This window comes from Bos taurus, chromosome 29, assembly GCF_002263795.3.
Source record: "Bos taurus isolate L1 Dominette 01449 registration number 42190680 breed Hereford chromosome 29, ARS-UCD2.0, whole genome shotgun sequence".
Taxonomy (NCBI): Eukaryota; Metazoa; Chordata; class Mammalia; order Artiodactyla; family Bovidae; genus Bos; species Bos taurus.
Window position 1 is genome coordinate 49,868,349 of NC_037356.1, and position 27,986 is coordinate 49,896,334.

Below are 27,986 nucleotides of genomic sequence, written 5' to 3' on the forward strand. Positions count from 1 at the left end.
AAAATAAACTGTATAATTACTTGGCAAAAAAAAAAATAAAAAAATAAAAAGCAGAGACATTACTTTGCCAACAAAGGTCCATCTAGTCAAAGCTATAGTTTTTCCAGTAGTTATGCATGGATGTGAGAGTTGGACTATAAAGAAAGCTGAGCACCAAAGAATTGATGCTTTTGAACTGTGGTGTTGGAGAAGACTCTTGAGAGTCCCTTGGAGAGCAAGAAGATCAAACCAGTAAATCCTAAAGGAAATCAGTCCTGAATATTCATTGGAAGGACCGAAGCTGAAGCTGAAACTCCAATACTTTGGCCACCTGATGTGAAGAACTGACTCATTGGAAAAGACTCTGATGCTGGGAAAGACTGAATGCAGGAGGAGAAGGGGACGACAGAGGATGAGATATTTGGATCGCATCACCGATGCGATGGACCTGAGTTTGAGCAAGCTCCGGGAGTTGGTGATGGACAGAGAAGCCTGGCGTGCTGCAGTCCATGGGGTCGCAAAGAGCAGAGTCAGACACGACTGAGCGACTGAACTGAACTGAACGAGCAAGTTGGGGACTTCCTCGGTGTCACTAGTGGTAAAGAACCCACCTGCCAATGCAGGAGACTTAAGAGACATGGGCGTGATCCCTGGGTCAGGAAGATCCCTGGAGAAGAGCATGGGAACCCACTCCAGTACTCCTGCCTGGAGAATCCCATGGACAGAGGAGCCTGATGGGCTACAGTCCGCGGGGTCGCAGAGCCGGACAGGACTGAGTGACTTAGCACAAGCAGAATGTGCCACGTGGCGGGGGAGGAGCCGACGTCAAGGCGCTGTGTCAACGCTCCTCCGTTCACGTAACGTTCTCCGTGTGGCAGAACTGCCGGGAGATTGCTCAGTGGTCGCCAGGGGTCAGGACGGTGGGAAAGGTGTCATTATTTGCGGATAAAATGAGGGAGTTTCTTTCAGGTGATGGTTGTGGCACTAGCTTTTGGAATCCTCACACGTGATGAAACTTCATTGAACTATATTAAAAGGGCCTATAAAAACTGGTGAAATCCAAACCAGGTCTGTGCCTGAGTAAACTGAACTGTGCCAATGTCAACACCCTATTTTTGACAATGTACTATGGTTAAGGGAGAGGTTGTAATTGAGCGGTGAGCGCGGTGGTCAGTGTCTCGTGGCGGCAAAGTTTCTGTTTGGGAAGATGAAGTTTTGGAGAGGGATGGTGGCGATGCTTCCACGAGTGTGAACGTGCTCGATGCCCTTGAACTGCACACTTAAAATGGCTAAAATGGTAAAGGTATGGATTTTTATTGTTTTAGTTGCTAAGTCGTGTCTGACTCTTTGCAACCCCATGGACTGTACCCCACCAGGCTCCTCTGCCCATGGTATTTCTCAGGCAAGAATACTGGAGTGGGTTGCCATTTCCTTCTCCAGGGGATCTTCTTGACCCAGGGATTGAACTCAAGTCTCCCGCTCGGCAGGTGGGTTCTTTAGCACTGAGCCACCAGGAAAGCCTCAAATATATGTATATTTTACCACAAGAATTTTTTTAAATAGATCATTATCGGGATAGCTGGGTGAGAGACACAGGGGAACTCTGAACTATCTTTGCTACCTCTGGGGAATCCTGAACAATCACAAAATTAAAGCTCTTCTGTGTCTCCTGGTTTGGATGCTGGGTTAGTGGGCCACCCTGCCTCTGACTGCCCATTACTCCCAGGACTAACCAAAGCCACAGCCTCTGCTCAGCCGGATGCCCACTCCCATCATTCAGTCCCTTCATGCCCATCACTCAGCCTATCCAAGTTGCAAAAGACGCCAATATTAGGAGAGGTGCTATTAGGAAAGTACACTCTGGAGAGACCAGGAGTGCAGCTATACAAACCTTTGCTGAAGAATTCAGGTGTGTGACTGATGGATCAACTCAGCCATCTGAGCAAAATCCAGGAACAGAAATGGATTATCAGGGAATGGTTTGTGGAGGGCCTACCTGACAAAGGAGCTTCACTGGAGGCTCAGACAGTAAAGAATCCGCCTGCACCGCAGGAGACCCAGGTTTGATCTCTGGGTTGGGAAGATCCCCTGGAGGAGGGCATGGCAACCCACTCCAGTATTCTTTCCTAGAGAATCCCATGGACAGAGGAGCCTGGAGGGCTACAGTCCAGGGGGTCACAAAGAGTCAGACATGACTGAGCAACTAACAGCAGCTCCTAATTGTGAGGCTCACTGTGACACACCTGGGAGACCGCAAGTGTTTTGTGAACGTTATATCAGCAGAATTTTGTTGTAGCAGAATGAATTTTGAGCCAACTCAGAGACAGTAGAGGACAGAGGAGTCTGGTGTGCTGCAGTCATGGGGCGGCAAAGAGTCAGACCAAGCTTAGCGACTGAACAGCAACAACTGCACATGAGCAGAATTGTTTCTAGTCCAGACTGAAGGAAGCGGAGACACAGGACTGGATAGAGGCTGTCGCACTGCAGAGTCTACAGGCAGGAAACGGGCTGATAGAGATGCTCAGCGCCAAACACGCGCCACTCTTCAGAAAACTCGCACTCGAGTCCCAAGGGGCTTCCCCGGTGACTCAGCAGTGAAAAGAAAAATCCACATGCCGATGCCGAAGACATGGGTTTGATCCCTGGTCCAGGAAGATCCCACATGCCACAGAGCAATTAAGCTCATGCCCACGGCTACTGAGTCTGAGCTCTGGAGCCCGGGAACCACAACGACTGAGCCCACGCACCCCAACCACTGAAGCTCGTGCGCCCTAGAACTTGAACTCTGCAACAAGAGAAACTGCCACAATGAGCTGCCTGTGCTCTGCAACGAAGAACAGCCGCCGCTCAGCACAACCAGGGAAAAACCCGAACAGCACGAAGACCCAGCACGGCCTAAATAAATAATTTAAAACTCATTATCAAAGAAACCCTCTGCCTCCCCAGGAACGTCTTCAGCCCTCAGTCTGCAGAGTCTGCCTCCTGCGGACCAGGCTGTGTGAGGAGCAAGGGAGCCCGAGGGGGCAGCGCCACGGCCTTGGCCGGTACTCGGACCTCACGGGCGTCCTTGGCATCGATCTTGATTCCGTGATTTAAACAAACAAAAGCTTTCTGTGCCCTGTCAGTTGCCTTGCTCTCCAGACTCTCCGAGGGCGACGAGCTCCCTGAGGCAGGAGCTGACTGGGCCTGGCCCTCTGGATGCTGAGCATCCATGTCCGCTCGTGGGAGTTGGGGCGTCGTGAGGAGGACCGCAGGGGGAGCCCCGGGGCAGAGAGGTGGGCAGGGAGGGCACCACGGAGAGCCGGCGTCGTGGGGAAGGGTGCTTGTTGAGGGAGCTCACGGCACAGTTTCAGCCCCAAAACGGAGTCAGAAGGGGAGGTAGACAAGAGATGGCGGTGGGGAGAGGCCCTAGGGCAGCGCCAAGTCCTGGTGGCCAAGGGGTCAATGGCTCCAGGGGATGTGCCCGGGGTTTAGGGGCCCCACTGTCTGCTGCTCTGCCGGGACTTGCCACCCACTGACAGCGGAGCTGACGCAGGTGAGAGGCAGAGGGTTCGGGTGGGTGTCTTCAGAAGGCGGGCTGTCCACGAGGACTGCCAGTCAAGCCAGAGCCCAGGGGCTGCGCCAGGGCCGGGGGCCCGTGGGGACGATGGCAAGGGGGATGCGGCACGACGCCCTGAGGACGGGGAGGGGGCCCAGTCCCAGCGGCGGCAAGGTCTGCCCTCCACCCCCGCAGAACTGGTCCTCTTTGTCCAGCGAGCCAGCTCCCACACAGCGGGAGATGAGGGCCCCAGAAGTGGGCTTCAGGGAGGAGGAGCCAGTTCAGGGGAGCCCTGAGAAGAGAGGCTTCACCAAACAGGGAGAAAGCCAAGGTCTGGGCTCAGAGCCTCAGATCTCACACTGGCAGCACACGGGCACACAGCAGCTGGAGCCACAGCCCCCCTTGGAGCCCCCGGCACGAGCCACAGCCCCCGCAGCTGGAGCCGCAGCCCCCACAGCTGGAGCCACAGCCTCGACAGCTGGAGCCGCAGGCCCCACAGCCTCCGGAACAGCCAGAGCAGCCCATGATTCTGGTGCGCTGAGGGTGGAGTCAGTCGGAGGAGCAGGTGGAGAGAGAAGGTGGTCAGTGTGGGGCCTCTGGGCCAGGAGCCTCTACGTACCTCCAGGGTCAGGTGAGATGCTGGGCACATGCTCACTTCCTGATTTCTATGTATGTTTTTTTTCCTCGGGAAAATCGTGATTTAAAAAGTAACGAAAGTGTTGCTTTTCACCTGGAGCCATTTCCTCCTCGCACACTCTTCCCCCGTCAAGGTCCAGCTCCCACGGGCTCTGGTGACCCCTGGGAACAGGGCAAGCTTCGTGTCTTTCTGCTGACTACACTTCCCATCCCAGGCTTCTATCACTATTTGAAAGAACAGTCACCTTACATTAGTTTTCAACGATTTCTTAGTTTTATGGAGACACTGATAAAGCTCAGGCTCTTGTGGCTCTTGATCCAAGCTCAGCACGACGACAGCCAGGGTCTCCGCGGGTGTGGGAACAGATGCTCAGCGTGGTGGCCAGGGCTCCGGAAAGCCCAGCGCCCCCCAGGCTTCCGGGCCACCAGGCGGCCCACCTCGAGACCCCGAGACAGTGCCCGCCTCTTCTCCTCCGGGGTCCTGTCTCTCCATTTCCTCTGCCAGGCCCCTGTCCACGGTCCCTCTGCGAGGCTTCGGGGCTGCTGGGTCCCCATGTTCTCCTCTCTGCTCCCTGCACACAGCAGGTCATCAACCCTGGGCCCTAAAGCCCGAGCACTGCGGGGATTTTGCTCAGCTCTGCTTTTTTGTTTTAGGCTTTTTTTCTTTTTCGCTATTTTTTTTCAATTGTAGGAAAACACACGCAACGTGAAGCACGCCATCTGAGCCATGCTAAGGGCACAGTTCAGTGGCACCAAGCACAGTCACGCTGCCGTTCGGCCGTCAGCACCATCTCATCGAACCGAAGCCCTGTCCCCACCACTCACTCCGCAGCCCCTCCCCGCAGCCCCTGGCCCCACCGTCCGGCTGTCTGCGTCTACGAGCTACAACTCTAGGGGCCTTGCATGAGCGGCATCAGACAGGCTTCGCCCTCTTGTGACTGGACTATCCCACCAGCGTGAGGCCCTCGAGGTTCATCCACAGCCAGCCGGTGTCAGGATGGCCTTCCTTCTCAAGGCTGAGTAATGCTCCACTGTGCGCGTGGACCACGGCGTGTGCATCCCTTCATCCGCTGACGGACCTCTGGGTCGCTTCCACATTTCAGCTGCTGTAAAGGCTGCTGCTCTGAACGTGGGTGTGCAAACACCTGTTTGAGTTCCTGCTTCCGACTGTTTTGAGGACACACCCAGAAGCTGAATACCTGGGTTGTGTTTGTGTTCTATTTGAGGAACCTCAGATAGAGGCTCTTTCTGTTCTAATGCTTTCTAGCTCATTCTATCCTAATACATTCTTTCTGAGGGGCTCCGTGCCGTTTCCCTCAGCATTTTCCATTCCCACCAGGAGAGCTCGTTTCCAATTTCTCCACATCCCGACCAGCACCTGTCACTCCCTGCTTCTCTGACAGTGGCACCCCATCGGGTGTGAGGGGGTGCAGGCTTTCTTAGTTAAGGGCTGCGGATATTCGGGGGGCTCCCTCCTGACCCCCAGCCGTTTCTGGGGTACCTGGGGAGCCACCACACGTCTCCCAAGGGATCTTCCTCAGATTCTCTTCCCCACCGCATGGAGGGGCACTGCTCCCACGCACTCAGAGATCCCTGGGGGAGAGTCGGCAGAGGGTTGCAGACCATGGGTCTGGGGCATCTCAGGATTCTAGTCTGCTGGTCTCCTCTCGTCCATATTCAAGGCGTCCACTGTTATGTCACCACAAGAGGTGGGAAAGAGGTGAAATTCCAGAATAATGGGGTCCAGGAAAAGATCCCAAAAGCTTTCAGGGACAGAAATCAACAGACACAAAGCTGTCTAAATCCTCCGTGGCCGCAGAAAAGCACCGTCATCTCTGTTTCGAAGGAAGCTGCTTGCCTGGAATCAGAGGTCTAGCCAAGCCACCGATCAGACTTGAAGTGAGAATTAGAATCTTTTTTCAGAAATGCCGATTTCCAAAAGGTGTAACGTCACTGCTTACTTTCTCAAGAAAAATTCTTTCTCAATGTGCTCCACCGAGACAAGGAGGCAAAGGAAAGAAAGGCAGGGCTCCCTAACAGAAGCAGACGGCGGCAGGAGCACAGTGACGTCCAGGAGGACAGAGGGCCCCGGACGGCGAGGAGCCCGGAGCAGGGGCACGGACCCCAGGGGTCACCTCCAAGGTGAAAACAGCTGCAGTTAAAGAATGCGCATAAAGCCAGAAGGGATGCCTGGAGAGTCACACCTCAGGTGCAGAAGGCGGTCATGGATTAGTGCAGAGACTGCTGGGAAATGGCCCAGAAGTTTACATGCTCAGCAGAGGGGCTTAGAGAAAGCAAAACCCTCATCTTTCATTGTTGAAATCCCACAGGACACCCAGTCAATGGAAAAACAAACAATAATGTGCGGTCTTTTTTTTTTAAGACTGAGGTTAATAGAAGAAACCAGCTGGAACGATTGACGGCGCTGTGGCAGCAATGCTGTCCTGGGCAACGTTTTGACCGTGTGTGTGTGACTTAGACAAGAATAAGCCTGGAAGGATGGAAGTGGGGGGAGGCTGCACTGGGTCCACTCGACATGAAGACACCATACAAGCCACAGCAACAAGTGCAGGATGGCTCACGGTTGGACAGACATTCAGGTAGAACAGAAGGAGAGTTCAGGGTTTTGAATAAAATAAACACAGAGGTTCCTGATGGGAGAACAGACCCAGAACAAGCAGCTCCAGTCACCACAGGGCTTTGTGTAAAGGGATCAGTGAACAACAGCAAACATGTGACATAATTATAAACTTTTTAATATCTATTATTAGTATACGGCAAACAGAATACTCCTGGGAGTGTAGCATAATCAACACAAGGAAGTGAGCACGTGCCCAGCATCGCACCCACCCCGGCAGGTATATAGAGGCTCCTGGCCCAGGAGGCCCCACACTGAGCACCTTCTCTCTCTCCACCTGCTCCTCTGACCTACTCCACTCTCAACCCACCAGAACCATGGGCTGCTGTGGCTGTTCCGGAGGCTGCGGCTCCAGCTGTGGGGGCTGCAGCTCCAGCTGTGGAGGCTGCGGCTCCAGCTGTGGGGGCTGTGGCTCCAGCTGTGGGGGCTGTGGCTCCAGCTGTGGGGGCTGTGGCTCCAGCTGCTGTGTGCCCATCTGCTGCTGCAAGCCCTGTGTGCTGCTGTGTGCCAGTCTGCTCCTGCTCCAGCTGTGGCAAAGGGGGCTGTGGCTCCAGCTGTGGGGGCTCCAAGGGGGGCTGTGGGTCCTGTGGGGGGTCTAAGGGGGGCTGTGGCTCCTGTGGGGGCTCCAAGGGGGGCTGTGGCTCCTGTGGCTGCTCCCAGTCCAGCTGCTGCATCCCTGTTTGCTGCTCCCAGTCCAGCTGCTGCAAACCCTGCTGCTCCCAGTCCAGCTGCTGCATCCCTGTTTGCTGCTCCCAGTCCAACTGCTGCAAACCCTGCTGCTCCCAGTCCAGCTGCTGTGTCCCCGTTTGCTGCCAGTGCAAGATCTGAGGCTCTGACTGAAGACTTCAGGTGGCTCCTAAGGGTGTGGGCTTCCCATCGAGTGCCTGTAGACATGTCCTGGACCATCCCCAAGCAGTTCCTATCCAGGTGATGGACAGCTAGAGTCTCCTGGCTCCAGACTCCTCCCCAGCACCTGAGGGAAAGGCATGAAGTTCGCCCACACACATTCCCTGAGAGGGGGTCCCGTGCCCCAGACACTTTTGCGCCTTCTACCCACACACCCTAATGCCTGAGCCAGACTCGCCCTGAAAATGGTTCACAGGTCAGGGAGGTGGCCGAAATTTCCATTTCTAATTATTCCATGCAAGGCACCAAAGCTTTGTCTTTCTCTGTTTGCCAGGAGCTTTATCATTCCCATAAGTGTGTCTCCAATAACCCACCTGATTAAAACAAGTGCATTAAGACCCACAATGGGTCTGGGTGCACCAATAAATAAATCCTCCACCCACAGAGCTTGGTCTCACTGTGGTTTTCCTTCCAGCCTGTCTTGGCAGTGACATCGATCGTGTTTCCCGCTCCTGCTGCCTAATCGATCACGGCTCCCCGGGCCCTTCACTGCTGTCACCGCAGGGCCGGGCTCAGCAGTCATTCCACAGACATTAGGTAAATTAACGAGTGGAGGGACCACTGAGTGCGTGTGTGAGTGAGCGAAGAGTTGATGGAGAGCGAATGGAAGACTCTTCTTAGCAGAGGCAGGGTACCCGCTGAGTGAATGGGATTCAGGATTCAGGTTGTCCTTGCTGGCATCAGGGGTGCAGCTCCTTCCCCAGAGAGGATGTGCTTGGAGGAGGAGGAGACATTTGCCCTCAATGTCCAGAAAAAGGTCTATTGGGTGGGCTGCGCGCCACCCAGGCCTCAGAGCAGGGGTCAAGCCTGGAGAGAAAGAGGTGACGAAAACGAGCTGAGCTCCTGAGAAGCTGCAAAGATATAGCCTGTCCTGTTTCAGAGACCAGTGTCGGCCTGGCTCAGCATGCAGCAAGGAGCTCTCTCCCCACCGCCGGGCTCAGAGTCAGCGAGAACCAGCCACTCTTGGATCTCAACAGGGGTGGGGCTGGAGGAGGAACGGAAGGGGACCCGATGAAGGTCACCTGCCGAAAACCCCCAGCTGACATCACACCATGCTGTGGGAGCTCGGACACCTTCCGGAAGATCAGGAGCAAGCAAAGGGCATCCCCGCGCCCCATGTCTGCTCAGCATCACTCTGACGTCCTAGCCAGGGTAAGAAGCCAGAACGGGAGGCAACAGCCATGAGCTTCCCTGGTGGCTCAGTGGTAGACAATCCACCTGTCAATGCAGGAGACACGGGTTCGATCCCTGGTCTGGGAAGACCCCACGTGCCTCGGAGCAACCGAGCCCGTGCACCACGACTACAGAAGCCCAAGCACCCAAGAGCCTGTGCTCCGCAACGAGAGGCCACTGCGATGAGAAGCCCACGCACTGCAACCCGAGAGAGCCCACCCGCAGCAGAAGGCCCGACACTGCCAAAAAAAAATAAACAATAAAATTTTAAGAATAAATAACGAAAGAAATTACAGTCATCCACGCTGGGAAGGAAAAGGCGAAACAGCCTCTATTCATAGAAGACAATACCTTGTGTATGGAGAAGCCTAAGGACTACACACACACACACGATTATTAGAGCTAAGAAATGAATTCAGCAGGCCACAGGAGACAACATCAAGCACACAGAAATCAACTATATTTCTGTATACCAGCAATGAGCCATCAGAATTTAAATTAAGAAGACAATATCATGGAAAATAACAAAATAACTTAATAAACTTAACAATTGAAGTGCAAAACTGCAAAACACCATTGAAAGAAGTTAAAGAAGGCCAAAATAAATGGAAAGCTATCCAGCGGTCCTGTATCAGGAGACGTAATATTGTTAGAATGACAGTATTCCAAAACTCTGCAGATTTAACATAATCCCTTTCAAAATCCCACATTGCTTTTTGCAGAAAGTGACAAGCTGACCCTAAAGTGCATATGGAAATTCAAGGATGTGCAGATAGTCAAAGCAATCTTGAAAAAGAAAATCTAACTTGGAGGACTCACGTTTCCCAATTTCCAATGTATTACAGGGTTGCAGTAGGACTTCTCTGGTGGTACGGTGGATAGGAACCCACCTGCCAGTGCAGGAAACCCGGCTCTGATCCCTGGTGCTGGAAGAGCCCACGTGCCTCGGGGCAACTCAGCCCGTGCACCACAGGTGCTGAGCCCGCCTGTGGCAACTACGAAGCCCACGCGCCTAGAGTCTGTGCTGCAAAGAGAGGCCCGAGCACCGCAAGGAGCTGCTGCGACTAGAGAGACCAAGTGCCGACCAAAGACGCAGCCCAGAGAAAAATAATAAAATAAATAGATTATGCATCACAAGCTACAGTAATAAAGCTGTGTGAAGCTGCATAAGGGTAGACACAGATCAGTGGAACAGAACTGAGTCTAGAGACAAATCCTCCAAATTACGGGCAACTGATTTTCAACAACGGCGCACAATCATTCAGCGCAAAGTCTTTTCAGTGAACACGGCTGAGACAAGTAGTGACCACACGCAAAAGAATACAGTTGAACCTTTATCTCAAATCACATGTACAAAAAAAAACCAGCCTTGAAATGGATCCATGAGCTAATCATAAAAGCCAAAACTAGAAACTATAAAACTCTTAGAAGAGAAGATAGAGTAAGTCTTTGTGATCGTATATTAGACAATGAATATTAGATATGACAGCAAAGTGAAAGTGAAAGTCGCTCAGTCATGCCCGACTCTTTGCGACTCCATGGACTGCATAGTCCATGGAATTCTCCAGGCCACAATACTGGAGTGGGCAGCCTTTCCCTTCTCCAGGGGAGCTTCCCAACCCAGGGATGGAACCCAGGTCTCCTGTATTGCAGGTGGATTCTCTACCAGCTGAGTCACAAGGGAAGCCCAAGAATACTGGAGTGGGTAGCCTATCCCTTCTCCAGCACATCTTCCCGACCCAGGAATCGAACCAGGGTCTCCTGCATTGCAGGCGGATTCTTTACCAACTGAGCTACCAGGGGAGCTTTTGACAGCAAAAGCATAAGCAAAAAAAAGAAAAATTATATAAATCAGATGCATCAAAATAAAAAGATTTTGAGCTTCAAAGGACACAAATCAAAAAGTAAAAAGACAATGTAGAGGTAAAATATTTGCCAATCAGATATTTGACAACTGCCTTACATTCAGAATATAGAAAGAACTCTCACTCCCCCAAAAAGGAAGATAAATAACTCGATTAAAAACTTGGCAAAGGGTCTGAATAGATGTTTCTCCAAAGAAGATACACAGATGGCTAATAAGCACATGAAAAGATGCTCAACATCATCGGTCATCAGGAAGACACAAACCAAAACCACAGTCCGATATCACCCACGGGGTGGGTGTCATCAGAGAGACAAGCGGCAACAAGTGCCGGTGAGCACTGGCGACGCTGAGCCCTGCGCACGGCTGACTGAAGTAGTAAACGGTGCGACTGCTCCGAAAACCAGTTTGGCGGTTCACCAAATGTTAAATACAGAATTACCACATGCTCCAGAAATGCCATCGCTAGGTACATGCCCAAGAGAGTGGAAAACACGTCACACAAAAATCTATGCAATAACGCTCATGGCAGCATTATTCATAATGGCCAAAAAACGGAAACAAGCAAATGTCCATCAGCTGGTTAATGGATAAACAAAATGTGGTCCACCCGCACAGTGGCGTGCCCCTGAACAGGAATGCAGTTCTGACACGTGGTACAAGCGAAATAAACTTTGAAAGCACCGTGCTAAGTGAAAGGCCACATGTTATGCGACCACATTCACACGCGGCGTCCAGAACAGGCGACTCCACAGAGGCAAAGGGCAGATGAGTATATACCATGGGCTGGTTTGAAAGAGGGCGATGGAGCCTCCCCATTAAACGTACATGGAATTTCTTTCTGAGATGATGAAACTGTCCTGGAATTAAGTGGTAGTGATGATCGTGTGACTTAGTGAGTCTACTAAAAAGTCACTGAATTATACACTCTAAAGGGCAAATTTGATGGTATATGAATTGTACCTCAATTTTAAATTTCATGTAATATGCTTTGCTGTCGTTCAGTCGCTCAGTCGTGTCCGACTCGGCGACCCCGTGGACTGCAGCATGCCAGGCCTCCCTGTCCTTCACCATCTCTCGGAGTTTGCTCAAACTCATGCCATTGAGCCGGCGATGCTATCTAACCATCTCACCCTCTGTATGTGTTTAAGCACTTCCCAATATTAAAGAATCTTACCAAATCACCGTGTGATTTCCACTGAATATGTGTATTTTTTAGCCCTTGATTTTAGAATCATTTCAAGATAAATGTTATAAATGATCCCAACTAAATCTAAAGACAATACTGAAGTATTTGGGAGCGCTTGATATTCACTGTATCAAAGGTTTCATGCATCTGGCCGATGAACATTATGTACTAAAGGAGGTGTATGTGTTGGTGCTCGCTAAGTGTTTTGAGGGTGTAAGCCATTCCAGTCTAGCATGGAGGGAGCTCGGACATGGCCAGTCCCAGGCACACAGCAAGGAAAAATGCTGAACAAACCGAAAATCAACACTTCTTCTTAGATCCATCAAAGACCTGAGGTCACAGGGCACAGTGTGGTCCCCCCAAATTGGAGAAAGACAGGCAGATACAGAGAATCACAGAAGCAGAAACATCCGTGGGAACCCGCGCCCAGCCCGCAGACTGCTGGAGGCTCAGTGCAGACAAGTCCTCGAGTTAAAACTCCAGGGAGACCGAGTCAGATGGGGTCTCCCCACTCTGATAAGTTTCACCTCCAGGAACCCCACTAGGTTCTCACAGTGGAGACTGGAGGAAAGCCCCTTCGTGCTTTTGGCAGGGGCCGGGGCAAGGGGGCATTCTGAAACCCGCAGAGCACCCCTAACACGATCGCCTTCTTTCAATGCTGAGTCACAGCTCTCTCGGTAAACGCCACATTGCACTTGAAAATATGGGGTTAGTTTTGAACTCTTTTGATCCTGACCTCTAATATAATCCCACAGTAATAAGAGACAGACTCTATGATTTCAATACCTTTAGATCTGAAATTTCCGCACCTTGTTTTATGTCCCTGGATATGTTCCAGTGTCTCCTAGTTTATACTCTATGGGAACTTGAATAGAATTTGTATCCTACTGTTACCTGAAAGTTGTATAAATATTAATTATGTCAAATTGGCACATAATACTTTCCAGGCCTACTATATACTTCTACTTCTCTGTACATTCATGCTATTAATTTCTGAGAGTTTGATATAAAAACCTTAATTTTTCCACTTGAAACAAGCAGTTGTAATATATGGTGGCAGCATATGTAGCTTTGTTCTGGATTTTCCAAGTCTCTTGTAAACGTGTTATCGCATTTTCATAATTTAAAAAATAAAAAAGAAAGATTAAAAAAAAGATCTACCCTCACAATACATTAGTTTACCAAGCCCAACCTGTGGGGGTTTCATCAGTGCTCGTGACCTCGGGGGAGGGAGCCCCCAGCTCCAGCCCCTGCAGCCCTCCTGACCCAGCAAGGGGCGAGGAGGGACTGAGAAGCACCGGATTGGTCACCAAGCCCAGGAAATAGACACTGCCCCCCCAACACACCTAACCTGCACATCCCAGAAGGCCTGCTGGCCGCAGTTCCCATCACGCACGGATACATCGTGTCCAGCTTTGAACAAGAAATCACAGGGCGTCCTCGGAGGCAAGAGCGCCGCTGGAAGAGACAGAGCCAGCATCAGAGCCAGACTCAGAAACGGCAGGGAGGTTGGAATTCTCAGGCTAGGAGATCACTGTGTGTGTTACAGGCTCTAAGAAGACACTCAAGAGCTAATGGGTTATGGGGGGGCGGGGAGAATCCCAGGAGAGAATCAAAGAAATGCTAGTAATCAAAGCAGCGGAAAGAAATGAAGAACACCTCGGACGGGCTCATCAGGAGGCTGAGCCTCCTCAGGCGCCTCCATCAGGAGGCTGGACATCAGGACAGATCCCGGCTCTCAGCAGACCTTTCAGCCCGAGCGAAGAACCAGGGAGCGTGAAACAAAGACACAGTAGAAGGGACTTCCCTGTGGTCCGGTGGTTAAGAGTCCACCTTCCAATGCAGGGGACGTGGGCTCCATCCCTGGTCTGGGAACTAAGATCCCACGTGCCACGCAACTAAGCCCGCACGTGGCAACCACTGAGCCTGCGCACAACTGGAGAGTCGGCCGTGTGCCACACGAAGACCAGCACAGCCATAGTAATAATGATTTGCTACAAAAGAATAGAAACTCCCCAAACAGAAAAAGAGGAGCAAGTCTGAAAAAAATGGAACAGAATACCCAAGAACAGTGAGGTAATTACAGAAGAGGTAAAACCAAAGGTAACTAATGTACGTCTGTGGCTAAAATGTGAACGGGAATGTAGCTAAATTAGAAAATTGATGGAATGTTTAGCTTAAGAAAGTTTGGACCATTCCCATTTGAGTTAATGAAACATTAACCATAGGTCCTTCTGACAGTGATTGTTAAATTTAGTACATCTACATTTTTGAAGTTATATTTTAAATATATATATCATAAATACAGTATATATTTATAAATGTATACTGAATTAAATTTTATATAATTATTAAATTATATCTATTTTATAAAATATAAATATCAGTAGCTAAAATTATATTTATTTTCTATATTTATGAATTATCTTTATAAAGTTTTAGAATGTAAGATTTTTTAAGCTGTAATGCTGACAAATTGAATATTAATTTCAATACCTAAAGCAATCAAGGACTTCCCTGGTCGCGCAATGGGGAAGAATCCGCCTGCCAAAGACGGGACACAGGTTTGATCCCTGGTCCAGGAAGATTCCATATGCCAAGGAGCAAGTAAGCCCATGAGTCACAACTGCTGAGCCTGAGCTCTGGAGCCTGGGAGCCACGACTCCCGAAGACCGTGCGCCTAGAGCCCGTTCCACAGAGAGACACCACTGTGGTGAGAAGCCCAACCACTGCAACAGCAAGTAACCCCATGCACACTAGAAAAGATTGCTATTTATAAAATATAAATATCAATAGCTTAATATAAATATAATAAATATATTATAATAAATTTATATATAATTATAATATATATTTGGAGAAGGCAATGGCATCCCACTCCAGTACTCTTGCCTGGAAAATCCCATGGACGGAGGAGCCTGGTGGGCTGCAGTCCATGTAGTCACTAAGAGTCGGACACGACTGAGCAACTTCACTTTCACTTTTCCCTTTCATGCATTGGAGAAGAAAATGGCAACCCACTCCAGTGTTCTTGCCTGGAGAATCCCAGGGACCAGGAAGCCTGGTGGGCTGCCATCTGTGGGGCTGCACAGAGTCGGACACAACTAAAGCGACTTAGCAGCAGCAGCATAATATATATTATATATCATTTCAATATTATATATATTTATTATATATTTATATATTATATTTTAATATATGATAATGTAATATAATATAATTATATAATTGTATATTATATATAACATATTATATATAATATAATATATAATATAAAAGAAAATAAATATATAAATAAAATTTATAAAATATATTATATATAATACATATTATATTTTATATTATTACATAAAATACTATATTTATAATATAATATATTTTATAAATTTTATTTATATATTTATTTTAATATAATGATATATTTAATATGTAATATATATTTTATATATTATTTTAATATATAGTATATGTTATTTATATATAAATATATATTTATATAGATTATTTATTATATATATAATATATATAATAAATATATAATAAATAAATAATATATATATATATATAATAAAATAAATATCAATATCAAAATATAAATATAAATATCAATGGCCCAATAAATATATATAATTAAATATGTATATATAAATATATATCAATATATCAAATATAAATATCAATAGCTCAATAAATATTTATATATAATATATATAATCAAAATATAAATATCAGTAGCCCAATACGTATATTATATATAATTATATATTTATATATGTATTATTTAATTGTATATTTAAATATAAATAATGTTTAATATATTTATTATTTCATTATATATTATAATAAAATCAATATCAAAATATAAATATCAATAGCCTAATAAATATATTGTATATAATTATATATTTATATAACTTATTTAATTGTATATTTAAATATAATTTAATGTATTTATTATTTAATTATATATATTATAATAAATTTGATAAAAATAAATATCATTATCAAAATATAAATATCAATAGCCCCTTGCACACCAGCAACGAAGACCCAGCGCAGCCAAAAATAAATAGATAAGTGTAATAAAAAACAGACAAACCCTCAAGCAACCGGAAACCCACAGGGAGCACACACGGTCCTCACACGGTCGCTGCCGCACCGGGTGAGGGCTGCGTGGAGGACAGGCCAGGTGAAGCCACTCGGAAAGCCGTGAACCGCGGCGAGACCACGTGGGGGCGCCTCCCTGCGAGCGCCCCCGAGGACGCGGGAGACGCGGAGCCAGCGCTGCCCGCCGCAGCCTCATTCACCGTTTTCCCCGCTGAACCACCAGCAGATGCTCGTTTCCAACGCCCGCAGCCTCAGGCCCCGCTGGTCTCAAGGTCTGAGCTCCCGAGGGAGGGGGGCGCCCACCAGGGGACCAGCGGGCAGCCACCGGGCTGGTGCGGGGCGGCCACTGGCCACTTCCGGCCCCTCAGGCCCAGCATCAACAAAGAGGTTTTGTGCTGACTGCAGTGACTAATCCTGATTACCAAAGAGAAACCAAACCACCGGTCCACAAATGAAGTAAGGAAGACGACAGTCATCCCTCGTATCTGTAGAAAGCCGGTTCCAGGACCCCACGGGCGCCAGATCCCAAGGATGCTTCAGCCTCGTGGATAAAACAGCGTTGTTGTGTTGTCGTTGTACAGTCACTAAGTCATGTCCGGCTCTTTGCAACCCTGTGGACTGCAGCCTGGCAGGCTCCTCTTTCCATGGGATACTGAAGCAGGTTGCAGTTTCTTACTCCGGGGGATATTCCCGACCCAGGGATGTAACCCACATCTCCTGCATTGGCAGGGGGAGGCTTTTCTACTGAGCCACCAGGGAAGCCCATAAAGCCACACAGTATTTTCATTTGACTATGCACGTCCTCCTCTGTGCTTTAATTAATCTCTAGACAACTTGTGATACCTAATACAAAGTCAGTGCTACATAAATAGTTGTACACACAATGTAAATGCTATGTACACTGTTGCCAGCAGGGCAAATTCAAGTTTTCCTTTTTGGAAACTTCTGGACTTTTTCTGGAATATTTTCAATCCCCAGTTGGTTGACCTGTGGCTGGCTGGCTGGCTGGATATAGGAGATCCCTTGAGGCATGGTCAGCATGGCCAGGCCTGGGACTCAGGTCCATGGAAAACTGAAACAACCCAACTCAGGCAGGACCACGGACCGTGTGGCTAGGATTGCAGGTGACACGTGCTCTGAATCCCTGAGATTAACAGGAAGGACGCTCCCCACCGCCGCCTGCAGTGGCCTCCTGCCTGGCACTCTCTCCACGCCCTGAGGCCACCTCTTGTGAGCCCTATCGGCACCATCAAGACTTCACAGTCCAGATGTGGTCAGGCGTTGTGCCAGGGTGATGACCAGTATGGCCCTGAGGCTCAACCTCTGTCTCCTGCAAACAAGGAACACAAGCCCATCAGGTGATGAAGCCGTGTGCTGGGAACACGCAAGACACAGCAGGAGGGTTTCTTATAAACACCACAATGTGTTCACGACTAAATCTATTTTAAACACTCAGAATTTTTCTGCTGGAAAGCGGTGCGAACAGGAACCAGGAAGTGAGCCATGTGCCCAGCATCTCACCTGATCCCTGCAGATATATAGAGGCTCCTGGCCCCGGAGGCCCCACACTGAGCACCTTCTCTCTCTCCACCTGCTCCTCTAACCTACTCCACCCTCAATCCACCAGAACCATGGGCTGCTGTGGCTGTTCCGGAGGCTGCGGCTCCAGCTGTGGGGGCTGTGGCTCCAGCTATGGAGGCTGCGGTTCCAGCTGTGGGGCCTGCGGCTCCAGCTGTGGGGCCTGCGGCTCCAGCTGTGGGGGCTGTGGCTCCAGCTGTGGGGGCTGCGGCTCCAGCTGCTGTGTGCCCGTCTGCTGCTGCAAGCCCGTATGCTGCTGTGTGCCAGCCTGCTCCTGCTCCAGCTGTGGCAAAGGGGGCTGCGGCTCCTGTGGGGGCTCCAAGGGGGGCTGTGGCTCCTGTGGGGGCTCTAAGGGGGGCTGTGGCTCCTGTGGGGGCTCCAAGGGGGGCTGTGGCTCATGTGGGGGCTGTGGCTCCTGTGGGGGCTCCAAGGGGTGCTGTGGCTCCAGCTGCTGTGTGCCTGTCTGCTGCTCCAAGCCCGTATGCTGCTGTGTGCCAGCCTGTTCCTGCTCCAGCTGTGGCGAAGGGGGGTGTGGCTCCTGTGGCTGCTCCCAGTCCAGCTGCTGCAAACCCTGCTGCTCCCAGTCCAGCTGCTGTGTCCCCGTTTGCTGCCAGTGCAAGATCTGATTCTTCAACACACACCCCAGTATGTATCAGATGCCCTGGATGGAGATAAATGCTTGATCTCAAAGCCCTGAATCCCAGCCCTGGCCTGCTGTTTCAGGAATGTGGGAGCGGGGGTGTTTATAGTAGAAAGAGCTTGAGAGGGTCTGACCCCTGACCTCCCATCAGCTTCCTGTGAAAAGCCTCGACCACAGCCCTCAGACGTCTCCCCTGAACTCACCGGCTTAATTGTCTGTCATGGGCTACAGATTCTGAGAATCCTTGCAATTCCTTTCAATAAACGTATCCCTTCCCCGCACACGTCCTGGTCTTATCGTGATTCTTTTCTTACTGTTTCTGGTAATTTACCATTTCAACATCCCTCCTCTCTCTGTCTCCTTTGGATTTCCTGAATCTCAACAGAGCATTCAGCAACCCACTGCCCCGGGCAACCCAGAGTGCTCAGCACCCACAGCACGCACTGTGCAAGAAACTGGGGCTCAGGAGAGAACCGGGCACCCACCTGCCCGAGGCGGCTTGACTGTGGCGGGGAGGTGGGCAGCCCTGATCGGGTTCGGGAGGGGGCAGGGGCCAGGCAGCCACCGGGGCCACAGGGACGCCAGAGGAGGGACGGACGTGAAGGTCTGAGGCCGGCTGCAGAGGCGGTGGGGGCCAGCCCCGTTTCTCAGTAACTTGGGGGTAAGAAATCTGAACACAGTGACCGTTTGGATCCGCGGCAGGAACCTGAGCCGTGAAGAGAGGTGTGTCGCCGCACCCGAGAACTGAAAGCGACCTGACTCTCTGGTCTTGGGTGTGGTTCCGCATAAGCTCCACAGGGTGGCGCTGGAGCTGCTGTAAGAGGCTCCGCATTTGCTTGAAAGGGATTTATATTTTCAAGTCTTTTTGTTTTTTTTAAAGCAGACAGGGAAATCCCACGCTACCCACGCGCCTGAATCCTGGAGACGACCCGCTGTTCTGCAGAGAAGGGAGCGAGGCTGCTGTGCGGACACTCACGTCTGCTCTTCAAGCTCAGAAAGAGGTGTGTGTGTGTGTGCGTGTGTGTGTGTGTGCGTGTGTGAGCACATGTCTTCACATGCACATCAGAGGAAGAGAGAGACGCCTTCTGAACCGCGGGGACTCAGAGCTCGGAGCCCACCATAGCCAGTGGTGTACCTGGAAGGCTCCTAAGGCCTGGCTGGGGACCCCCAGTGTGCACCCAGTCACGCCCTGGTGGCTGCTGCCAGCTGCTCTGCAAGTGTTCCCACGGGGCCTCAGGTCCCACAGCCGAGACCAGCAAGTGCTAAGCTGAGACACTGCAAACGCGAGGTGCTGCTCAGAGAGCCACCCATGTCCAGCTGCCTCCCCATCAGCGCCGGAAACCGGCCCGGTCCAGCCACAGAGAGAAGCCGGCTCAGCCTGGGGCCAGGGGTTGCGCACCGGGGCCAGAGCCTTTATCTCCAAACTCTTAAGTCATGTCTGCCCGTTCTGGCCTTTGCTTTCTGTACCAGACTCTCCACTTGGGACAGGACCGTCTCCCAGGCTGGCGGCGGGGGAGGGTGTGCAGATGAAGAGCACAACAGGGGGGTGTGGGGTAAACAGAGCTTGGGCTCCCGAGCTTGCCTGCAGAGCTGCTCAGGACCCGGCCCTGAGCCCCTGGGGTCCAGCCGCAGTGCAGGTGGGACGCCCTGACGGCCCCGCTGCTCTTGTTCAGTCGCTAAGTCGTGTCTGACTCTTTGCTACCCCACGGGCTGTGGCGCACCAGGCTCCCCTGGCCTTCACTATTTCCTGGAGTTTGCTCACACTCACGCCCACCAGGTCAGTGATGCCATCCAACCGTCTCGTCGTCTGCCGCCCCCTTCTCCTTTCGTCTTCAATCTTTCCCAGCATCAGGGTCTTCTCCAATGAGTTGGAGCTTCAATTTCAGTATCAGTCCTTCCAATGAATATTCAGGACTGATTTCCTTTAGGATTGTCTGGTTTGATCTCCTTGCAGTCCAAGGACTTTCAAGAGTCTTCTCCAACACCACAGTTTGAAAGCACCAATTCCTCAGTGCTCAGCCTCCTTATGGTCCATTATGACATTCGTACATGACTGCTGGAGAAACCATAACTTGACTGTACGGAGCTTTGTCGGCAGAATGACGTCCCTGCTTTTGAGTACATTGTTTGGGTTTGTCGTAGCTTTTCTTACAAGGAGCAAGAGCCTTTTAATCTCGTGGCTGCAGTCACCATCGGCAGTGATTTTGGGGCCCCCAAAATAAACTCTGTCCATTTTCTCCCATTCTATTTGCCGTGAAGTGATGGGACTGGATGCCATGATCTTGGTCTTTTTAATGTTGAGTTTTAAGCCAGGTTTTTCACTCTCCTCTTTCACCCTCATCAAGGGTCTCTTTAGTTCCTCTTCCCTTTCTGACTGTCCTGGGGAAGACGAGACCAGCATCGCATGCTGCGTCGTCTAGGCCCCGGCTGAACTCGGACAATCAGATATTTTCTCTCTTTGCCTCTGTTAAGCCAGGTCTCCCCTTCTGGGTTTCTGAAATTGGTTTTTGGACATAAGCTGCCACTGAGCTTCCAGCCATGCCCATTCAAGCTCTGACCACCCAGACAACCTGCCGACCGCTGTTCCTGAATCCTAAATCCATCTCTTCTTTCCTACAAACAGAGCAGCATAGTTACACCCTGCAAGCTCTGCCCACGACTGGCTGCCCCTCCACCACCTGCGGGGCCAGCCCCCCGCCCCGGGCTGTGATGCAGCAAACGTCCGCTCGGGATGCTAAGCCTGGCACAGCCCAGGCCGCAAGGCTTCTTCCCCAACTAGTGGTCCTAGGAAATGCACTGGGAGCCATGTAGGGAAGGGAGAATCCAGTCACCCCGAAGTCTCTCTGGTGTGAGCATACGGCAGTCAGGGGGCATGGAAGAGGAGTTGGGAGAAGTCTGAAACAGCAGGTCAGAGGGAGAGCGAGTCACCAGCCAGACTGACCGAACACAAGGCGCCCGGGGACTCAAGGGCAGACCTGGGTCTGGAAAGGGGCGGCCATGTCCACCAGGAAAGGGGCTGAGGTTCCTCCTGTTTGACCCGTAAAGAAAGTCTCTTCTGAGAACTGAAAAGCATGGGTGACCTTCGAGAATAAAGAAAGCATGTTCATGCCGGCTTTTAAAAAAATTACATGGGATCAACCAAAATATGAACACTCTAGGACTTCCCTGGAGGTCCAGTGGTCAGGAATCACCTGCCGATGCAGGGGACACGGGTTTGATCCCTGGTCCAGGAAGATGCCACGTGCCGCCGGGCAACCAAACCCACGCACCACAACTGCTGAGCCTGCGATTCTAGCGCCCGAGCTCTGCGGCTGGAGAAGCCACTGCGTGAGGAGCCCGCGCACCACGGGCCGAGTGTAGCCCCTGCTCGCCGCAACTAGAGAAAGCCCACGTGCAGCAAGAAGACCCAGCGCACGCGTGCACACACACTCACGACACTCTAGAGAGTGGGATTGTGGGTGATTTGCCTGCTTCTCTACTTCTCCAGTTTTGTTTAACTAAGACCTCACTTTTTTCCTGAGAAGTAATCGACGTGTCTCTCTCTCTTTAGCCGCTCAGTCGTGTCCGACTCTTGCGACCCCGTGGACTGTAGCCCGACAGGCTCCTCTGTCCATGGGATTCTCCAGGCAAGAACACTGGAGTGGGTTGCCATTCCTTCTCCATTTGACGTATAATGCTGTCTTCAGGTGTACAACGCAATGATTCAGTATATATATTGTGAAACCGTCACCGCAGTACATCTAGCAGCAGGCTCACCTTCTAATTACAATGTTTCTTCTTGTAACCAGATCTTCCTGCGACTCTCAAACATAGAATAGGCACCATTAACTACTGTCTCCATGCTGCACCTGAGGTGCCTGGGACCTGTTATCTTGTAACTGGCATTTGTGCCTTTTGACGCCTTCCTTCACCCCTGCCTCGGGCAGCCCCCACCTCTCTCTGTACCCATGAGCCGGCTGGGTTTGGGGGAGTTTTACATCCCACATATCAGTGAGACCACACAGGATGTGTCTTTCTCTGTCTGACTTATTTCACTTAGCTTAATGTCTTCTCAGTGTTCAGCTGCCCGGTGTCTGATGCTTTGTGACTCCATGGACTGTAGCCCTCCAGGCTCCTCTGGCCACGGGATTCTCCAGGCAAGAGTACTGGAGTGGGGTGCCATTTCCTTCTCCAGGGAATCTTCCCGACCAGGGATCAAACCTGGGTCTCCTGCGTCTTCTGCACTGCAGGCCGATTCTTAACTGCTGAGCCACTGGGGAAGCCCCCACAGTATCCTCTACGTCCATCCCTACTGTCCCAAATGGCAGGACACCTTTCCTTCTCTTTATAGCTGAATAATACCCCATGATACACCGCATCTTCTTATCCACTCACCCCTAATGGACATGTAGGTTGCTTCCATGTTTTCACTAATGTAAACAAGGCTGCAGTAAACATGGGGGTCCAGAGGTCATTTCAAGGTAATGTGTTCATTTCTCTAAGATAGTATCCAGAAGTAGAATTGCTGGCTCATACGATAGCTCTATTTCTAATTTTTTGAGGAAACTCCATACTGTTTTCCACAGTGGATGCACCAACTTACATTCCCACGAACAGTGCCTGAGGGTTCCCTTCTCTCCACTTCCTCATCTTGCCATTTGTTGTCTTTCTGATAATAGCTGTTTGCAGGTGTGGATGATACCTTGTGGTTTTGATTTGCATTTCTCTGATGGTTAGGGATGTTGAGCATCTTTTCATGTGTCTGTTGATCATCTGTATGTCTTCCTTATGGGAAAAAAAAGTCTATTCAGATACTCTGCCCATTTTTTAAGCATATTGTTTGCCTGTTTTGGGGGGTCTTTTTGTTTCGCTATTGAGCGATATGAGCTCTTTATATACTTTGGATATTAATCCTTTATCAAAAAGGATTAATCAAATGATTTACAAATGATTAATCAAATATTTTCTCGCACTCGGTGGTTGCCTTTTAACTTTGTTGGTGGTTTGGTTTCCTTTGCTGTGCGGAAGCTTCTTAGTTTGATGCAGTCCTGCTTGCTTACTTTTGCTTTTGTTTCCACTACAAACCTCAAATTTTAAAAAATAAAACTTTGAAGATAAGTAATGGGGAGGTTTTCAGTACAGAAAATAGATGTGGGGAAAGATCCCAGGACCCCCAGTTATATGTAGTCAACAGAAAATTGGAAATAGCACAAAGCTGGAGCTGTTCCTTTTTACAGGAAACAAATAAGACAGGGAAGAAGCCAGACTTAGAAACCCAGGAGGGTGTCTGCTGGGAAAAGTCAACAGAAGCCCATGGATTCCAGGCCCACAAACAAGACACAGCACAGATGGGAACCAGGAAGTGAGCACGTGCCCAGGTCACACCCGCCCCGGCAGGTATATAGAGGCTCCTGCCCAGGAGGCCCCACACTGAGCACCTTCTCTCTCTCCACCTGCTCCTCTGACCTACTCCACTCTCAACCCACCAGAACCATGGGCTGCTGTGGCTGTTCCGGAGGCTGCGGCTCCAGCTGTGGGGGCTGCGGCTCCAGCTGTGGGGGCTGCGGCTCCAGCTGTGGGGGCTGTGGCTCCAGCTGCTGTGTGCCCGTCTGCTGCTGCAAGCCCGTGTGCTGCTGTGTGCCAGCCTGCTCCTGCTCCAGCTGTGGCAAAGGGGGCTGTGGCTCCAGCTGTGGGGGCTCCAAGGGGGGCTGTGGCTCCTGTGGGGGCTCCAAGGGGGGCTGTGGCTCCTGTGGGGGCTCCAAGGGGGGGCTGTGGCTCCTGTGGGGGCTCCAAGGGGGGCTGTGGCTCCTGTGGGGGCTCCAAGGGGGGCTGTGGCTCCTGTGGGGGCTCCAAGGGGGGCTGTGGCTCATGTGGGGGCTGCGGCTCCGGCTGTGGAGGTTGTGGCTCTAGTTGTGGAGGCTGTGGCTCCAGCTGCTGTGTGCCCGTCTGTTGCTGCAAGCCCGTGTGCTGCTGTGTTCCAGCCTGCTCCTGCTCCAGCTGTGGCAAAGGGGGCTGTGGCTCCTGTGGCTGCTCCCAGTCCAGCTGCTGTGTTCCTGTTTGCTGCTCCCAGTCCAGCTGCTGCAAACCCTGCTGCTCCCAGTCCAGCTGCTGCAAACCCTGCTGCTCCCAGTCCAGCTGCTGTGTCCCCGTGTGCTGCCAGCGCAAGATCTGAAGCTGTGTCCAGGGACCTCAAGTGGCTCCCGGGAACCCAGGAATCTAGGAAGTGACTGGTGCCCCGTCCAAGACTAGCAAGTGGCAGTTCTGAATCCATCTTTTCTGAATGGGGAGCCCAGCTCTCCAGTCCCAGCAGATTGCTTCCCAGATGCAGGCGAAGGGACACCTCTTCGTGCCTTCTGTCCGTTCTGGATCCCCGCCTCCTCTGCCTCAAAGAAGTCATTTCCTTCCCAGTCTCCGCATGACTGCAGTCCCCACAGGCCCCTGATTCCTGGAGCCCACTGACCCTTGTGCTTTGGACTTGGCCTACCTGGCCCATCCCACAAGGCCAACATCTGGACCACAGACCCAGAGGGTGCCCCCACTCTCCTCAGCCCCGCATCAGCTGGCCCAACGCCGCCCTTCACCAGGATTTGCCTGTGCCTCCTTCACCGGCCACAGTCCAGTCTGGACCTGGTGCAGACTCTAAATAAACACATTCCCTTCTCAAGGACTCTGTCTCCATGATACTTCTTTATTTTTTAATATTCTTTTAAATTTTTTTGGCTCCACTGGGTCTTGGTTGCGGCAGTGGGATCTTTTAGTTTGGGCACATGATCTCAGTTTCAGCATGTTGGGTCTAGTTCCCCAACCAGGGATTGAACCCATGCCCCTCTGCATTGGGAGCATGCAGTGTTAGCCATTGGAGCACCAGGGAAGTCCCCAAGATACTTCTTTAATGGACACTCTAATGAGGAATTCAAAAAACAGCTGTGCATTGTTGATGGGAATAAAAAACAGGTGCAATTTCTTTTTTCTGTAGGTATTTTTGGCAATATTTGCTATAATTTCACTGTTGCTGGCATTATTTTCCTTGCTTTGGTGGCATTTTAAAATACAGTTATTAGTAAGAATGAAACAAAATATAGCAGTTGGAAAAGAGAAAGTAAAATTATCATTATCTACATATGTTCCCACTGCGTACCTGGGGGAGGGTGAAAAAGTACCGCAGAACGTAAGTGAACTCAAGCAGAAGCCTGGGGACATAAAATGTAAAATCAACAGCCTTTCTCCTTACACAAAAAAACAGAAATACAGTGAAAGACAGGACTTCCTCCACTCCTTAAACGTGAACTCTACAAGAGCCATTTCTAAAATCTGCATAAAAAGCACTCCTTCTAACAGTAAAAGCTGGAAATTGTCCAGATGTCCATTAACAGAAAGGAAGAACTGCTTGTGGTTTAGTCGCTCAGCGGACCACCAGGCAGCAAAGGGACTCTTACAGACTGATGCTGAGTAGAAGACATCGGCAGAAAGGCACACGCTGTGACCGTTTCCACATGATGTCCATAAACACACGCAGAACAGACTGGTCTACACTACCAAGGACCGGGATGCAGCTCCTCTGGGGGAAAGTGGTTGGAAAGAGGACAGAAGAGAGCTCCCGGGGTCTGGGGATGCTCTCTCTCTAAATTGGGGCATGCTGGTTACATGTGTGTTCAGTCCGTGAAAATCTGTCAAGCTGTCAAAGACGGGCATTCAATATGACACATGGTCAGTGTGCGCTGCGTGGCTGAACAGGGGAGGACCTTCGCATTCCGTTACAAGGTCGTCACTAAAGGGATGTTGGCTCTAAGCCTAAACTATGCTTAGTGGCCCATCTTTGGAAAATTTGCCTTGCAGGTTATGGGCATTAAGGTGAAATAGCTTCACAGGAAGCGTGGTGACATTCTTCTCCGTGAACTTCTATTTCAATAAAAGTCTTTAAAAATCTATGAAGAAAGTTGTAATATACTGAGAGACAGGAAAGGAGTCATGAATAAAAGAACAGATAATTCTTGTTTTAATAGGAAGGTTTTTTCATTTATATATATTTATTTCGAAATGTTTATACCAGTACTGCTGCTAACTTGCTTCAGTCGTGTCCGACTCTGTGCGACCCCATAGACAGCAGCCCACCAGGCTCCCCCGTCCCTGGGATTCTCCAGGCAAGAACACTGGAGTGGGTTGCCATTGCCTTCTCCGCATACCAGTACAGTGAAACTAAATTTGAGAGACACTGGATATCATCAGTTTGGATATTGTTCGTTTATTATAAAAGAGAAACATGGAAATTATTTACGTGATGAAAGACGTCACGACTTCAGTGGAACGGGCAGCTTCATGTGATGTCATTTCAATAGTGACATTTCAGTCGACATAGTCAGCAAGAACGCCACCATCTCTACATAAGAAGTGATCCTTGTCTATAACTACTTTGTGTGCTATGTGCTAAGTAAATTGTATCTTTACTTCATCTCTGGTGCTCATTCGCTTCAGTTCTGTCCGACTCTTTACAACTCTATGGACTGTAGCCCACCAGGCTTCTCTGTCCATGGGATTCTCCAGGCAAGAATACTGGAGTGAGTTGCCATGCCTCCTCCAGGGGAACTTCCCGACCCACGGATCAAACTCACATCTCCTGGGAGGAGAACTGTATTTCCAGCTTGCCCATTAACTGGTTGAATCTCTCCACTCTTTCCATTAGAGCCCCATCCACAGCTACTACCATTGCTTGCAATGTTTCCTTGTGATTTTTCTGGAAGCTTAATGCCCCTTTGGTTACAGTTTCAGTTGTCCTTCTTTCAACTAATACTTGGTCAAAGAGGGGAGGAAACTTTCTAAATGGCTGTCCTGCCATGACCCCGGCTGCCGCGGCTCTCAGTCACGCTCTCACGCCTTGCTGCAGGCAGCAGGAAGTGTTAATATTTTAAGCAAGTCATTCTTCCTAAATTAATCTATATACTGGATCTGAATACATATACCAAGAAGATATTTTAAGCAGCTACGCTGACTGTAACATTTATATAGAGGAAAAAAAAGATATACATAAAAATAGCTAAGAAAATGTTGAAAAGAAAGGGGACCAGGACTTCCTTGGTGATCCAGTGGTTAAGAATCCGCCTGCCAAAGCAGCGGACACACGTTCAATCCCTGGTCTGGAAAGATTCCACATGCCGCGGGGCAGCTAAGCCCGAGCCGCGCAACTACTGAGCCCTCCTGCCACAGCTACTGGAGCCTGAGTGCCCAGAGCCCACGCTCAGCAATAAGAGAAGCCCCTGCACTGAGCGGCCCCAGCACCAACTAGAGAAAGCCCCCATGCAGCTGCAAAACCCCAGCACAGCCAAAAATAAATCAAGGGAAGAAATAGTTTCAGAAAGAGTCCATTGCCTAAAAAGAAATGGAAGCAGATAGCAACCCTATTATTAAGTTATGAGCATTCAAACAACTTGAAACAAATGTAAAAATCCAACAAATAGAGGTAAAAGAACAGACCACCAGAGAGAGGTTGAAACGTGCGTGAGACTTTTCTACATATAAAAGAGAGCATATTATATTTGTTCAAAAATAGATTATTCCACAGACGGATATTAAAGCAACTATGCAGAGCCTTCCTGGGCGGCTCGGTGGCAGAATCCACCTGCCAGTGCGGGAGATGCTGCGTCCATCCCGGGCCCAGGAAGACCACGCCCGCCGCGGGGCGACGAAGCCCGAGCCGCGCAGCTACTGAGCCTGCGCTCTAGAGCCCGGGAGCCGCAAGCACTGAGCCCACGAGCTGCAAGCACT

General features: G+C 50.2%; 1 protein-coding gene across 1 annotated transcript; it reads right to left on the reverse strand.

Moving 5' to 3' along the window:
• Positions 1-17,720: 17,720 nt before the first annotated feature.
• LOC112444885 (basic salivary proline-rich protein 2-like) lies at positions 17,721-24,720 on the reverse strand. The gene is made up of 4 exons (XM_024987516.1): positions 24,712-24,720; positions 24,181-24,380; positions 23,714-24,005; positions 17,721-18,236 (listed from the first exon to the last, which is right to left on the reverse strand). Exons 1-4 carry the CDS (start codon positions 24,718-24,720, stop codon positions 17,721-17,723), a joined length of 1,017 nt encoding a protein of 338 aa, XP_024843284.1.
• Between the last annotated feature and the right edge of the window lie 3,266 nt (positions 24,721-27,986).

Coding starts and splice junctions, on each gene's coding strand:
- LOC112444885 (XM_024987516.1), bottom strand. Junction 24,006..24,180: donor CAGCAGCACACGGGCTTGCA/GCAACAGACGGG, acceptor GAGCCCCCACAG/GAGCCACAGCCCCCCCTTGG. Junction 18,237..23,713: donor CACAGCAGCCCATGGTTCTG/GTGGGTTGAGAG, acceptor TGTGTGTTGAAG/AATCAGATCTTGCACTGGCA.